Source organism: Fukomys damarensis, unplaced genomic scaffold (genome assembly GCF_012274545.1).
Source record: "Fukomys damarensis isolate Sample0158 unplaced genomic scaffold, DMR_v1.0_HiC HiC_scaffold_39, whole genome shotgun sequence".
Taxonomy (NCBI): Eukaryota; Metazoa; Chordata; class Mammalia; order Rodentia; family Bathyergidae; genus Fukomys; species Fukomys damarensis.
In genome coordinates, this window is record NW_022900951.1 from 36,318,233 (window position 1) to 36,333,612 (window position 15,380).

Consider the following 15,380-nt stretch of genomic DNA (forward strand, 5'->3'; position numbering starts at 1 on the left):
GGGGAAAGAGAGACGGAGAGAGGGAGGGAGGGAGGGAGAGAGAGGGAGGGGGGGGATTTTAGCTTTTTATGTACGTGGGCAGGCAGCTTCTAAGATCTCCCTTCTCCCGATAACCCTTACTCTTGGTGTTTTTGCCCTTGTGTGGTCAATTCCTTCCCCTGGAGCCAGGATTGAGTTTTCTGACTCACTTTTCATGAACAGAATGAGGAAGAGGTGATAGGACGTTACTTTGATATAAAGATTCTATCTTTGGTCTTGGGTACTCTCTCATTCTTGCCCTCTCTTTGATCATCCGTGCCGGGGGAAGCAAGCTACCATGTTGTGAACAGTCCCTCAGAGAGACCCACAGCTGGGGAGGAACTGAAGCCTGTCAAGAACATATGAGTGGGCTTGGAAGAGGACCTCCTGGCAGTGGTACCTTGAAGGGAGATGGCAGCTATAGACCAGTCTTCAGCGAGGTCTTGAGCCAGAGGCACTTAGCTAAGCCTCACCCCATTCCTGACCCACAGAAACTGAGATGATAAACACTCCTGGAGGTAATTCACTACACAGTAATAGAGAACCAATATTCCATGAGTTTTGTATTAAATCAACTATAATTTAAGCTACAAATAACTAATGCAAGAAAATGTGACAATGAATTCAATCATTAGCACCCAGATTTTCTATTTTATCTTTGTCTCTTATCTACTTTTATCTTACTAAACACAATTTTGAGGTGAAGATTTATTTTATTTTTAATTGAAATTTTTATTGAGATAACTGTAGATTCACATGCATTCATAAGAACACAGAGTGATTTCTTGTATACTTTGCTTAGTTTCTGTATTGGGAACATTTCACAACTATAGAATATTATAATCAGAACACTAACCTTGATGCAATCTACTCAATTTACCCATATTGCCTTACTTTTACGTATACTCATTTGTGTGTGTACTGCTCTTACATTTTAATTTTCTCACATACTCAAATTATATCCCTTGGTAATTAAAATCTAACTATCATATTCTTCCTTATAAACGTCTGTATGATAGTAAAAGTTAAGAAACATGATTTCAGAGTGTATTTCACAGCTCTATATTAATAAGTTGAAAATGGATTCAGTAACAGAAAGTAATAAATATCCACTTCTATGTTATATAAGTGTCAAAGGAAAATTCACTTACCCTGAAAATTTTCTTGAAAGCAAACTATAAAATAAAATGTTAACCTTTCCCCAGAATTAATGTCTTTGTGTTTGAAATTCAGATGTGAAATAATACTATTAAATATGGTTGAAATTTTAACACTGCCTCGTTTTCTTTTTATGAAACAAGGGAAAGTTGATCTATCACTTTTGTAACAATACCTCAGGAAATTGACATATCCAGGTTTTTATATTATGGTCAGACAGTGTTAAAATTCATATTTAAACATCTAAACACAACATCCAAGGAAAAAGTCAAGCTGAGTATGAACCATGCAAAGCCAAACACTTTTGCATAAAAGATAAACCTTAGAGGAAAACAAAGGGATACCTACTTTCTGCTGCTAGAAGTCCTAAGAGGAAGGCAGCATATGGACAAACAACAAACAGTGTGATTTTAGAGCAAGCAGGTTATCAAGCCACAGTTGGGCCCATTAGATGAGCCACAAGAAGCACGGTTCCCCAGCTGACCCCAAGGAAGCCCTCATGTTCTGTAAGCACAATCTCTAGGACTGTGTAGGATATCAGACATCAAACACTGGGTTCTATTTTTGACTTCTTTGATTTGAAATATGAGACAGAGTTATTTCCACTTTGAATTATTAAGTAACAAAGCAACAAGATGCATTCTAGTAAATGCATAATGGATGCATTTCAATGTTAAAAATAGAAAGATAGCTTTTAGTAAAAATGTTTTACATTGTAAATGACATACCTAAATGTGTTTGACTTTTCTTTAGATGACAAACTGGGATGCTGATTAGTTGTTAAATTGTGATTTTAAATATTCTTCTTTTCTTAAATGCATACAGTATTTATTGCTCATTATCATAATGAGATTTAATTTCAGAAACAATACGCTCTATTTCGGGAGCAGGCAGCTTTACTATACTTCTATAACTGCAATTTTGTAGAGCAGTAAAATTTAAATAAATGTTGTGGGACCAAATTAGGATTGTCAGTTATTAATTTTGTCAAGCAAGGTCATTTAAAACACTGGCCTACCTATCACTATCATTTCATAAAAAGAATAAAAAGGGCATTTTCTAAAGATGAAATATAAAGATAGCTCATGTCAAGAAAGGGCAGTTGGGCTGGGGATTTAGCTCAGTGGTGCTGCACCTGCCTTGGAAGCGCAAGGTCCTGAGTTTGATTCCTGGTACAGAAAGGGGCGGGGGAGAAAGAAAGAAAGAAAGAAAAAGGGCACTTGCTAATCTTTCTTTGTTCTCTCTCCTTCTAACCCTCCCTGTTTCCCTACAATCCTACCCTATGAGCCCATGTTCTATGATCATTTTTCTCTTTTTTCCATGAGCTTGAACTTTAGATGATGAAAAATGCTTTGTGTTTTGTACTGTAAAACAAAGCAATGGAAATTTAGACAAAAATACTGGAGAGGATAACTTTGGGAATTTAAAATAAATGATGCAGAATTTAGGTGCTGGTATGAATAGAAAAGAATTCAGGCTTGAAAATAATGAAGGTATTTAAAAAATGAAATGAAAAATAATGATAAATAAAAATATAGATATTTTAATTTATGAAAATAAAAGGCTTTGAGTCCAGATAAAATATATAATTGGTTTTCTGCAACCAACCATATACCCACTACTGTTGGTTGGAGAAAAGGATATTTGCTGGCAGATAACTATTTGATAAGTAATGCTGATTATAAATAGCAGACTGCTTTCCTTTCAATGGCTTAGTTTTAAAGGTTAACTTTAGGAATTATTAATAATTCCTAGTAGCTATGTGAAATCTAGGAAAATGTTAGGATTTTCTTCAAAAATTCTGTTTCTGAATATATAAAAATTTCTACTTCCTTTAGGGTAGGTGATTAGCATTAGATGTGTACACAGCAATTTAATTCTTCCATCTTTTATTTGTAGCCCCCAGACAGTGGCATTGAAAAACATTTATGACAGATATTTAGTATGTCAAATGTAAACATAGACTGCTTACAAAGATGATTGATTCAGGAATTAAGAAAAAGAAAAAATAGAAAGAAAAAGAAAAGGTATGACTGCAGGAAAGGGAAGGCAAGAAGGAATGTTAATTTGTGAACAGCTATTATGAAGGCTTGCAGGCTACCTGCAAGATGGTGTATGACATTTCTTTATTTGTTTAATAATCATGTACTGTTTCAACCAAATCGTTTAAATATTGTACTGAAAAAGAGAAAAAACTGGGCAATAAAATACATTTAATAGAAAATACGTATATCTATAAATATAGATAATTCCTTTCTCTAAAGGAAAAATCCAACTCTTCCCAGAAAAGAACACTTGTAAGTTCATTAAATATTTGCTATGCAGAAATAAATATGAATGAATGGCCAACACTGAGGATTAGGTCTGTGGAGCAATTTGCAGGGCTCATGTGCTCTCTAGGCTCCTTTCCAAAGGTGAAAATAAAAGTAGAAATATGGACCTAAGATCTCAAAGACATTTATTCTAAATAAATCCCGAGCATGTGACTATATCATGTAGTCACAGGATAGCATGAAAGCTACTACTGTATCTACTCCCCCTAAATAGGGTCAACTGTAATCTGAGTATGACGATAGAAGGAAAAAGCTAGAACTAATGAAGAGTTACAAGTGGAGGGAACAAAATATGCTGGAAGAAAAAAAAAAGACTGAGGTGAAATGATAAGGAACACTCGGGATCATATCTAGAAACACAACCATGTTCTTGCCTTTCATAGAGTAGGGTTCTGCGTAGTTTCAGGGCAGCATGAGAGGAAGAAGGCAAGGTTTTCTCCTCAGAGTTATTTGTGTTTAAAATTCCCATTTCTGAATGTTTCAGAAACCACCTTCTCTCAAAAGAGGAAGATTCATATCCTGATCAGTGAAAGTCAAAGGAACTGTTTTGACTTTACACAGCTGTTGGAAAGGGAAGCTTTGATCCTGCCATTTTGCACAAGGGGTAGGCATATACTTACTGGTAAGAAATTCTCAGTGTGACGTGCACATATAGACATGAACAGGGGAGAGAAACATAAATACTGACAGATATTCCCGGTGCCAGCGGAGATGTATAAGCACACTCATCCTTTTTATATTGCGGACTGTGGGACAAACAACTCTCGCTTTAGGAAGGGCCATGGGCTTTACTTCTGATGACAATACATGAATGCTGAAGAAACCAGTCTGAGTATAAAAATCAAACTGGCAGTGCAAAGTCAACCACATGACAAATACTGAGAGTTTCTAACAAAAGAAAGAAGAAAAGCTGGGGCCAGAGGACATACGACTAAGGAGTTAAATAAATAAAGAACTACATAAAAAAATTTAAAACTTCAAAACACATTATCTATATATACGCATAAATGGATCCTATAAATTTTTAGTAAATGATTCTTGGGGATGCCACAATGGTTGAAGTCTGAGCATTTTATAAAATGATTTTATGAACACTAGCAGATTTTTTTCAGAAGTACTATACATAGTCCATCAAACAGGTAACTTCTTCCTTTTTGAATACTTGTATACATGTTTTATAGATTTTAGTTTCGTTTTGTTTTGTTTTTTGGTACCGGGGATTGAACTCAGGTTCTTGCACTTGCGAGGCAGTCGCCAGAACCACTGAGCTAAATCCCCGGCCCAATATAGATTTTATATAGAGAGAAATTTGTAAGACAAAGTTCACAAGAGAGCCTTACACTGACAGTTTTGATTCAAGACAGTGCTGTTCCAAAGTCTGATTTAATACAGTGGAGATGGGGAAAAATATTACATCAGAAGTTTTACTGAGGGAAAAAGTAATCATAAATACCCAAAGAGACTGAATACAACACTTCATTAGATGAAACATTTCGAGTATAGAAAGGGGAAGAAGTATCATTGAGGTAAAAGGAAAAAAGTGAGATGTTATTTTGGAGCATTGTTAGTATTAAAATGAAAAGGAACAAGAGAACATGTGGGTAGGATTTGGCTGCTCAAACTTCTCTAGAATCCCTTAGAAGATCTGACTAAATTCACATAAGTGTAGGATGCAGACACCAAGGGTTTTGCAAAGGGAATGAATGAATTACCCAGTTACCTGAGGAGGTAGGGTCTTCAGAGAAATCTGGCAACTCTTCAGGGGGATCCCCATAGAACGAGTTGAATTTGTGACTTGACACAGCGGCTAGTACTGCACCCTAGAGTAAATAGATGAAAAACACATGTTATTAAAACAAACAAACAAACACACAAATATAAAAGTGAATATAAATAGTTATTTATCTTAAGGATTATTTAGAAAATCAAATATACAAGAGATGCTGGCTAGAAGAAAAGTAGCTTTTAAAATAATTTTGAATTTCTCTAAATAAATTACATATGCATATACCAGAATAACATTGCTGGGAAGTGCAAAAGGGTATGAAGTAATTATATTGTGAAGCCAAACATATGCCACATAACGGAAAATTCTATAGTTATTATAAAATAATGCTACAGAAAGTTGCTTAATGAAGTGGATGTATTATACAAAAATCTCATTTATGGATAAAAAGGCAACATAAAAGAGTGAACATAAATGAGAATGCTAATGGTAATAATGATTACTGGGTCACTGGGTAGTAGGGTTATGAGTCATTTTTCTCTTTTCTTTTATCCTTCTTTCTGTGTGTGTGTGTGTGTGTGTGTGTGTGTGTGTGTGTATGTTTTGTGGTACTGGGAAGCAAACTCAGGATTTTGTGCTTGTGAGGCAGGTGCTGGAACCACTGAGCTGAATCCCTTTCTTTCTGTTTTTAGCAGCGACTATGTGTCACTTTTTACATGGATTCTCAATCAGGCCACATGCCAGAATCACCTACATGTGACTCTTAAGCCATATGCATAGTTAGGTCCTAGTTGGGAATCACTTTGATATTGAGGTCTGATTTCCCTTACACCTGTTAAGCAGAAAAAGGATGGGAATTACTGTTTCAGTAGCAGGAAGAATGATACAATTTCTGGGTTTTTGTTCCCTGGCTCTTCCCTTTCTAGCTACCCGGTACTGCTTGATTACATCATGTAACCTGTAAGCTTTCTTATCTGTAAACTGAAAATATTAGATCTGACATACTTTACCTAACCTTATGGGGTTGTCAAAAGCCATAATATGTAGGAAAGTGCTTTGCAAACTGCAAAACATTTTGTAGATCATCACTAGTCCTACAAACATATGAAGGCTAAAATTCCAGCAGAGCCATTTGCTGGTTTAGGCAGTTTAAGTATCAAATCACCTAAGTTGTCTAACTCTATAGTAGTCTCTGGCTGAATTTTAAATACTGAACTCTTGATTTTTTCTGAAAAAAGAAGTTAAATCTCTTATGTGTGTAGGTATTTGCTAATAAATACATGAAAAGAGTAACAGAAATACATGCGCACAAAGTTTATTTTTTTTGGGAGTCATCCCAGAGTTTCTTTCTATAAATAGCAATTGAAAAACAGATTGTAGAAAGGGAAGAACAAAAAATAGAAGCAATCTTGATGCTATTATTTCAGGGAAATTTTTAGATTTCCGAAAGCACAAGGTTAATGCAGAAATATTTGGATGTAGAATGATAGCAACTATGTTGAAAAAACAATAGTGAATATTGAGTTCTTCTTTCTATAGAAGAATCTTATTTCACTTTATATATTATACATGTTCCCTAAAAGTTGGGTGGGAACAGAATTTTTGTATATCAAATCGTGTTTCCCATGTACCGAAACTAGAATTTTATTTTTATTCACAAGTGAAGTTCAACTGACTTTCTTTTTTTACCTGCTAGTTTTATATTTTAAGGCCTAGTCTAGCTACTACTATCAGTATGGTGAAACACTGGAACCATTAGAGAAACATTATTTAAAAGAGCCTGAAGAGGTAAAATCTTTTGAAACAATAGTAGCAAATTCCTTATTTGTCTGTCTTATGGTTAACAGTTTTGTTTTTTTTTTTTTGGTTCCTTAAACTCAGTGACCACACATGGTTCAAATACTCAGTGGAAAGCTATGATGTAAAATAGCAAAATAGTTTCAAAGTAGTTCATGTTTCCATATAATTTTATTAGGGTTTGAGTCAATAATAGAGATGGTCCATTGTGGTTCAGAGAGGCTTAGCAGAATGTTAAGGTCACTGCCAACCAATGGTAGACAGAATTAGGTCCACTGACTACTATTCCCAGTTCAAAGATATCTACGATACCAGGTCAACAATTTTCTTTCTATGTAAAGGGCCAGACACTAGATATTTTAGGCTATGAGGGTCATGTAGTTTTTTTGAACCAACTCAATTCCACCACTGTAGCATGAAAGCAGCGATAGACAAAATGTAAATGAATGTGCTGTACTGTGGTCCAATAAAACTTTATATACAAAAAGAGGAAGTAGGCTGGATTTGGTTCCCTGGTCAGTTTGCTAACCTTTGTACTACACTACCGTATTGAGGAGCCTGTAGGTACAATAGCAATAAAAGATCTGATCTTATATGAGTAGTTCTTCAAATTTTCTGCTTTATTAAACCTTTACTAAATACATATGTTATCAGCCTTAACTTAGTATGTATGCATTAGTATGTTTCAGTATTGAAATAATAATTTTGAGCTAAGAAGACTTCATAATCTGTTAAGAGAAGTAATATTAAAGTTATAATTTTTTTCTTTTTAATTGAGTTTATTGGTACATTTTAGGTATACAGTACAGTTACATTCATTATTGGGATCTTGTACCTTTACATGACAGGTCTTGGTTCTCATTTTTTCCCCTTGTCCCTGCCCTCCCTTCACCCTTCCTCCTCTCCCCATTTACAACCATTTTATTTCCATCTTTTCATTTTCTCTTTTCCCTTATTACCTTTCCCCTATGCATCCTACCTTCCCTACACCTTTAGACCTTTTCTTCCCATTTCACAATGTAAGTTATAATTTTCTACTTTTAAATTATTAGAAAACAGATTCCCAAGGCAACTTTTCCTACTGTGTGCAATTCAGGAATGCAAGAGACCAATCTGTAAGTAACAGAAGCATGTAGCTACCTTTGCAATGTACAAAATCAATAAAGGAAAATTATAGAAAGTTAGCAGAAATCTCCCTAGCTTTCTGTATATACAGGGAATAAGTGGTTTTATCCTCTTAATTGAGTCATATAGTTTCAAAACTATTTGCTAAACTGTTTGTAATAAAATCATTTAACTACAGAATATTGCTCCCATTTACATAAAATTTGACAGCTTTACTGTAGGGTAATTTGGTTTCTAGGGGTAGAAATTCATGAAGTAAAGGGGTAACTTCTAGAACAGATTCTCTCCTCAGCCTTTTTGCTAGATAACCAGAGAACTCTGCTCAGTAACTCATTTAATACTTGACACCAACTTTAGAGTGCAGATATATGTCCTTAATAGACCCACACTCCCAGGGTACAGATATTCCTCATAGTCATTCCTACACCCTAATACTCAGTTTGAGAAGATATCAACCTTATATCTAGTCCTTTGCTCAGGTCTACATGGTTTATTAAAGGAAGTAATGTTTCTAGAGGATTTTAAAAAACTAAAGTATTAAAACTGGGCTGGGGATGTAGCTCAGTGGGGCTGCTCCTGCCTCACAAGTGTAAGGTCCTGAGTTCGATCCCCAGTATGGAAGGGAGCGGGGATAAAGTATTAAAACTCTAGAGCTGGTGGGCTGGGGCTGTAGCTTTGTGGTAGAGCACTTGCTTACAAAGCACAAGGCCCTGGGTTCTATCCCCAGCACCACAAAGACCAAAAGTAAAATAACAAAACTCTAGGGCTTAATGTAAAATTAAAGAAGGAAAAACCCCAACATATGAAGCATCTCGTAATCAAAATGGGAAAAAGAAATTTCCATCATCACTCACAGAGACAGAGTAAAATGATGAAAGAAAGAAAAATAAAAAGTATGAGATAATTCAGATCATATGCAGGGTTCCATAAACTTTATCTACATTTTCAAAGACAGTCTTAAAATAATGTTAATGTTTTCTAATTATCCAAACAAATTTCTCACTAGATTTCTGTTGTCTCCTGCAGCCTGCGGAAGGAGGTACGTGTCAAAATGAATGCATGAATATGGAAAGGAACAATTTCTAGATTGTTGTGCACTATTATAATCCATAATAAACAATGTTCTTGAAATGTCAACAAAGGCAATGACTAATGTTTTATGTTCTGACATTAAGAGTCTCACAAGACTTTCAGAATGAGAAAAAGGTCCAACTGTGCAAGTAATAAACTCACTACCAAAAATGTAGGCAATATTATTCCTGGCAGTAGAAAACTGGAAGCAATCTTCACGTCCAAAAGCTGGTTAACTAAATCATGACTTGAACATATAATGGAATAATATAGAACCATTAAACTTTATGCTTTAGAATAATATGGTGGCCTTCTTAAATTACACGTGTCCCTCCAACCTTATATACACACCTAGGGCTGAGGGGAGAAGGGGTCGATCCCTGGTTGAGTGGTGCACTAAGCCACTGCTACTGATGGGAATGTGTCACATTTCTCAAGTGTGCTGAAGTGGAAAGCAGTACTTAAACCAATATTTGTCACAAAGTATTAAAAAAAGTAGAAATTGTGAATTTCCCATGATTTAAAATTAACCATTTAGAAGCATGTAATTCAGTGGCATGGTATTTTGTACATTCACAACTGTCTAGTTCCAAAGCATTTTCACCACCTCCCAAAGCCCTGACACCAATTAAGCAGACACTTCCCAGAACAAGAGAACAATCAACAATTTGATTTCTGGGGCTGGGGATTTAGCTCAGCAGGTTCAGTGGTCTGCCTTGCAAGCCCAAGGACCCGAGTTCAATCCCCGGTACCAAAGAACAAACAAACAAACAAAAAAAACCACCAAACCAAACAAAACAAAACAAAAAAAACGACAAAAAAACCCAAAACAATTTGATTTCTGTCTTTATGGGTTTAGAGACATAACTGTTTATTTTAGATAGTTCATATATATATGGGGTCTCTCTCTCTCTGTCTCTCTGTCTCTGTCTCTGTCTCTCTCTCTCTCTCTCTCTCTCTCTCTCTCTCTTTCTCTCTCTCTCCTTCCCTCCCTCTTTTTGTTTTTTGGTGGCAGGAATCAAAGTCAGGACCTTGTACTTTCGAGGCAGCTCAGTGCCACTGAGCTAAATCCCCCCGACCCCGCTTCTCTCTTAGATTGCAGGCTGGCTGAGCTCACTATCATCCTGCCTCAGCCTCCCAAGTATTAAGAATAAAGGCATGAGTCATTGTACCGAGCTTTACATCTCTTTGTGCACGTGGATACATAACTGTCCCAGTACCATCTGTTGAAAAGACCACTCTTTTTCCATTGAATCCACTGAATTGCTTTGGCATTTTTCCAAAAATTAATTGATCATAAATATAAGGGTTTATTTCTGAACTCTTAATTCGGTTTCTCTAATCTATATATCTACCCCTGTACAATACTAGCCCGACCTTGTCTTGATAAATGTAGCATTATTGCAAAAGCCCAAACTTGTTGAGTTCTATTTTTGATCCTTTTCGTTTCAAGATGTTTTATACATTGGTATATATTATTTTATATATTCTGGGGCTTTTGCATTTCTATATAAATTTGAGGATCAGTTTAAATTTCTGTTGAAACTTTGATAGGGATTGTATTGAATCTATGTATCATTTGGGAAGAATTGCCATCTTAATAATATTGAGTCTTCCAGTCCATAAATATTAAATATCTCTCCATTTATTTAATCATTAATTTTTCTCAGCAATGTTAGTCTACAGGTTTTACACTTTTGATAAATTGATTCCTAAGTATTTCATTCTTTTTGATGTTTTTGGGGGAATGAATTGCTTCTTAATTTCATTTTAAGACTGTTCATTACTCATATATAGAAATATATTGTAATTCAACTTTGTGTACTGATCTTATATTCTGTGACCTTGCTAAATTTGTTATTTCCAATAGATTTTCTCAGTAAATTCCTCAGGATTTTCTATATATGGGATCATGCCATCTGCAAACAAAGAGTTTTACTTTCTAAATGGATGCCTTTTCTCTTCTCTTCTTTTCTTGAATGAATATACATAAAGAGTGTACAGTAGTTTCCCCTTATCTGTGGTTTGTTAGCTATGATTAATCTTGGTATGAAAATATTACATGAGCAATTCTAGCAATGCATGTTTTAAGTAATGTTTATTAAATATATTGTTATAATTATTTTACTTTACTATTAATCTTTTACTGTGCTCAATTTATAAATCATATTTTATCAGAGATATTTATGTATAGGAAAAAGGAGTATATATAGAATTCAGTACTATATATGGTTTCAGGTATTCGCTAGAGGTCTTGGAACACAGCCATTACAGATAAAAGGAAGTACTATATATGTGGGGTTTTTTTTGTTTGTTTGTTTTGGTACTGGGGATCGAACTCGGGTCCTTGAGCTTGCAAGGCAGGCAGCAGCACCACTGAGCTAAATTCCCAGCCCGGAAGTATTATATAATATATAATGGATATGATATCAGATGAAAGTAATGGAAAGAAGAGAGTATTATGATATATTACAAACATATGAACTGGTCTTTCTAGATACTATGAAGGAAACTGATTTAAATAGTGAGAAAAGTCTAGGCAAAATTACTTTGGAAGAAATACAGGAATGGAGATTATTCAGTAAAATTTTAGATGTCCTATACCTGTTTAAAATCCTCTTAAAAACCTTAAATATGTTAAAGTCAATGACTGCCAAAAAGCTAAAATAACATGGAATGCCATTTGGAAATTATAATTGCTTCTATAGAGTACCACATCAAAGGTATTAACATTAAAATCCTTATAATATAAACGGCAATTACAAGGTCAATAGTAAATAATATCTATGGAGAACTCACTACTGCCTGATATTGTTCTCATTGCTGTAATATATTAATTCATTAAACCCTGAATTAACTCTTATCATCCTCATTTCCAGACTACAGAAAGAAATCAAGCCACAGTGAGATTAGATAACTTGTTGAAGGCTACACAGCTAGAAAGGGCCAGAGCAAGAATCACCCAAGGCAATGATTGTAGTGAGAGCCCAGTCTTTCCTTTTTTTTTCTTCTTGCTGTCAACAATAAAGGTTTTACACCTTTGACTAAGTAACAAAATTTTTTTCTACTGGTTTCAGTAAACTTCCCTTTTTAATCACTTCTAAGGGAATAATAAAAATTAGGCTGTTGCCCACCATCAAGAAGCCTACACAGTACCCCGGTAGAAGGATGAGTATCTAGCTGTTCATTTATAAAAATAAGCCATGTGGTGGGCCCTGAAAGCCAGGGAAGTGGGAGTCTGTGTTGTAGAAGTTCACAGGAGGGGTAGAATGAGAATTAGCTCCCCGAGGAAGGCAGGTGCAACATGTGATAAACGGGTGGCTGAACTATCCAAAGGAATGCATTCTAACTACAAAAAGCCAAAAAAAAAAAATTCATTTATGACCTTGCTGATGTTCCTAATTCTAGGTTGGTTGGTGGGTCTTAAAACTTTAAATAGCCTAGCAAAGGGATGTGGTAAATCCACATGACCTGTCTCTGCTGTGACAGCTTGGCCCTATCCAAATGAATCTTAGTCACCACTCTGGCTATTTTAGTCCCAAGTCTGATTTTATGGCACTTGGAGAAGGACAGCATGTCTCTTGTGATGAGGGGCAAGCCTGAGCCCTCTGGAGGTGAAATGTCTGTTGTTGGGCAATGGAAGTTCAACCATGTCTAGGTTAACGTTACAAAAGATTTTGAGAAAGAAGGATAATTAATAGTTTCACAGGGGAGGGACTAACTTCAAAAACAGCTGACTAAACTGCACTCTGAATGCTATTTTTCCTTTTAAGGCTAATCCAGTTTAGATATCAAGGCAAAAAATTAAGTCTTGGAAAACTTCTTTGGGCACCATCTCGATACTGGTACAGTATGTCATTAATAGTTATTTGTGCTAAGGATATTTTTAAAAAGCAAAGGGAAAATAGCCACTTTGAAGCCCTAACTATAGAAACAACTAGGAGTAAGGCTTAAGCGAGAATACACATTATTAACAATGATATGTTAAAGTTTCCTTCATTCTGCAGCAATGCTGCTCACCCAGTAAGACTTTTTGAAGTAATGATGGGAATGTTCTGTATCACTGCTGCCTAACAATGGAAGCCATTAGTCATATGTGTATACAGAGCATCTGAAATGTGCTAGTGTGACTGAGGAACTGACCCTTATTTTAAATTTAATTTAAATTTAAGTAGCTGTATGTGGCTAGTGTGTACCATATTGTACCTTTCAGCTTTATGGGATATTGTAGACTGATAGTTTCCCCCAAATTCATGTAAAAAGTCTTACGAATCTAGAATGTATAAAATCACTCATAAACTTTATGAGTGACAATAATAAATTAATAATATAATCACAGTTTATGATATTTGGCAATACTTAAGAAGAAATGTTTTGTAGGCAGGAGTCATATGACTAAGGAGAACTACTATTCTACAGCCACTTGAAGAACAGAGTTAACATTTTCACACCAAAAATAAAATGTAAATTAATTTTAAGACCAAAATATGATAGTTTCCTCTGTTACCCCGGGGCAGGGTGGGGTAGGGTGGTGCTGTCTCATAGCATATTCTCCCAGAGCTGGAAAAACTCTATTTAATGTTGGGTCTTTTTCAGAACTTTCTGAAGTCAAATAGATTCCCTATGGGGTAACTGCCATTTTGTTTGTTTTTATTTTTTATGGGGTGGAGAATAGGAATAGTGGTAAAAGACAGAAAGAGACCTAGGAAGAATAAAGAAAAGGTAAGGAAAGTGAACTGGAAATATTTTCTAGTAGATTAAGGTATGGGTAGATTTTATTTATTGCTTTGTGATGTTTGTTCTACTCTAAATCAGTGTTAATTCAGCGTTCTTTCCACTAACAATGAATGAAACTTAAACACATTTTCCTTTTTTTTGATACTGGGGATTGAATTCGGGATCTTGTGCCTGCAAGACAGGTGGCAGCACCACTGAGCTAAATCCCCAGCTCACTTGAACACATTTTCTGTCAAAAAATTCAAGTTTGAAAAAATAGACTAGATTCATATTCATTAATAATGGATAATAACATAACTACATCTCTGCTATGAATTTTAAGCACAAACCAAATTGAGTATAATTTATCTTTCAGTTTAAAAAAATTTGCTTAGATTCATATTGAAATATTATCTTAAATGACTTTAAAAACCAGAATCTTATTGAAATGGTAGTAATACTAGGAAATGAGAATTTAGCTATAACAAAAATAATGGCCAGCAGTATGGTACATTCGTGGGGTACCAAAACAGAATAAAAATATTATTATCAACTATATCAGTTTGGTGTTTGCTGATTTAACTTACCTTTAGCTTCCTCCTTGCATTGAATTTCCTCAGTTGTTCTACTGTTTCTGGAAGATGAATTTTGTAGGCATAACGATCCCGCTCCTATAAAAGAAGAAAGGTAATAAACATCTGTAACTGTTTGCAAAAGTGAAGAAGCTTACTATAAAAGGAACAATAGAGCCAAGATTCGTAAATGTAAAGCTAGATTAAATTCTAGGAGATTTTATTCCAAGATACTGGCAAGCATTGTGAAATGAGGGAATATGAAGGTTAAAGTTGATAATAAAATAATGTTTTGTTTTCAGCAATAATAAAGAACTGAAAATAATAGGACATCTAATTTTCAGATATATAGCTATGTGGCTAAAATAATTAATCATAATTGTTGTGAAAGTGACATGATTTTTGCAAGGCAAAGCAAGCATTTGAAAAATTAACTACACAACTGATTCAGCAGTCTATATTGTCTATATTGTCAGGAATTACTGGACTACTACAAAAGTCAGAGTCTTCCATCTAGAAAAAACCTTTCAACGCTATCTATGGTCCTCTTCAGTTCCTGATGGATGATCATTCTGCTTGACCTTTCTGGGTAAGAGATCGTTACTTTGTAGTGGTCCATTAGAATTTTAAGAAAAGAGTAAACTGAAATATTCTTTCTCAGCCTGAGCCCACACTTGACTTGTTTAGGCAAGCTCTGTCTTCTAGGCCAACACAGAGCAAACGTAATGTTTCCCATAGAATAGAGGGGAACCGTGTGCCCACTAAATCTGTTCGTTAAGATAACATTCCCAGCTGCCTCGATTTTTCTTGTCATTCTTCTCTTCCCTTTGGTTGTTCTCTAATTTGTCAACGTCGCTTGAAGAT

The 15,380-nt window shown here is 35.1% G+C and overlaps 1 protein-coding gene across 3 annotated transcripts in view; it reads right to left on the reverse strand.

Moving 5' to 3' along the window:
• Nucleotides 1–15,380, reverse strand: part of Cask (calcium/calmodulin dependent serine protein kinase) — a 290,329-nt gene that overhangs the window by 91,407 nt on the left and 183,542 nt on the right. For all 3 annotated transcript variants that reach the window (XM_010610602.2, XM_010610601.2, XM_010610600.2), the window contains exons 8-10: nucleotides 14,532–14,615; nucleotides 5,230–5,329; nucleotides 1,525–1,542 (exon numbers count right to left, since the gene is read on the reverse strand). In XM_010610602.2, the coding sequence (XP_010608904.1) occupies nucleotides 1,525–1,542; nucleotides 5,230–5,329; nucleotides 14,532–14,615 (202 nt within the window). The remainder of the gene's footprint in view (nucleotides 1–1,524; nucleotides 1,543–5,229; nucleotides 5,330–14,531; nucleotides 14,616–15,380) is intronic.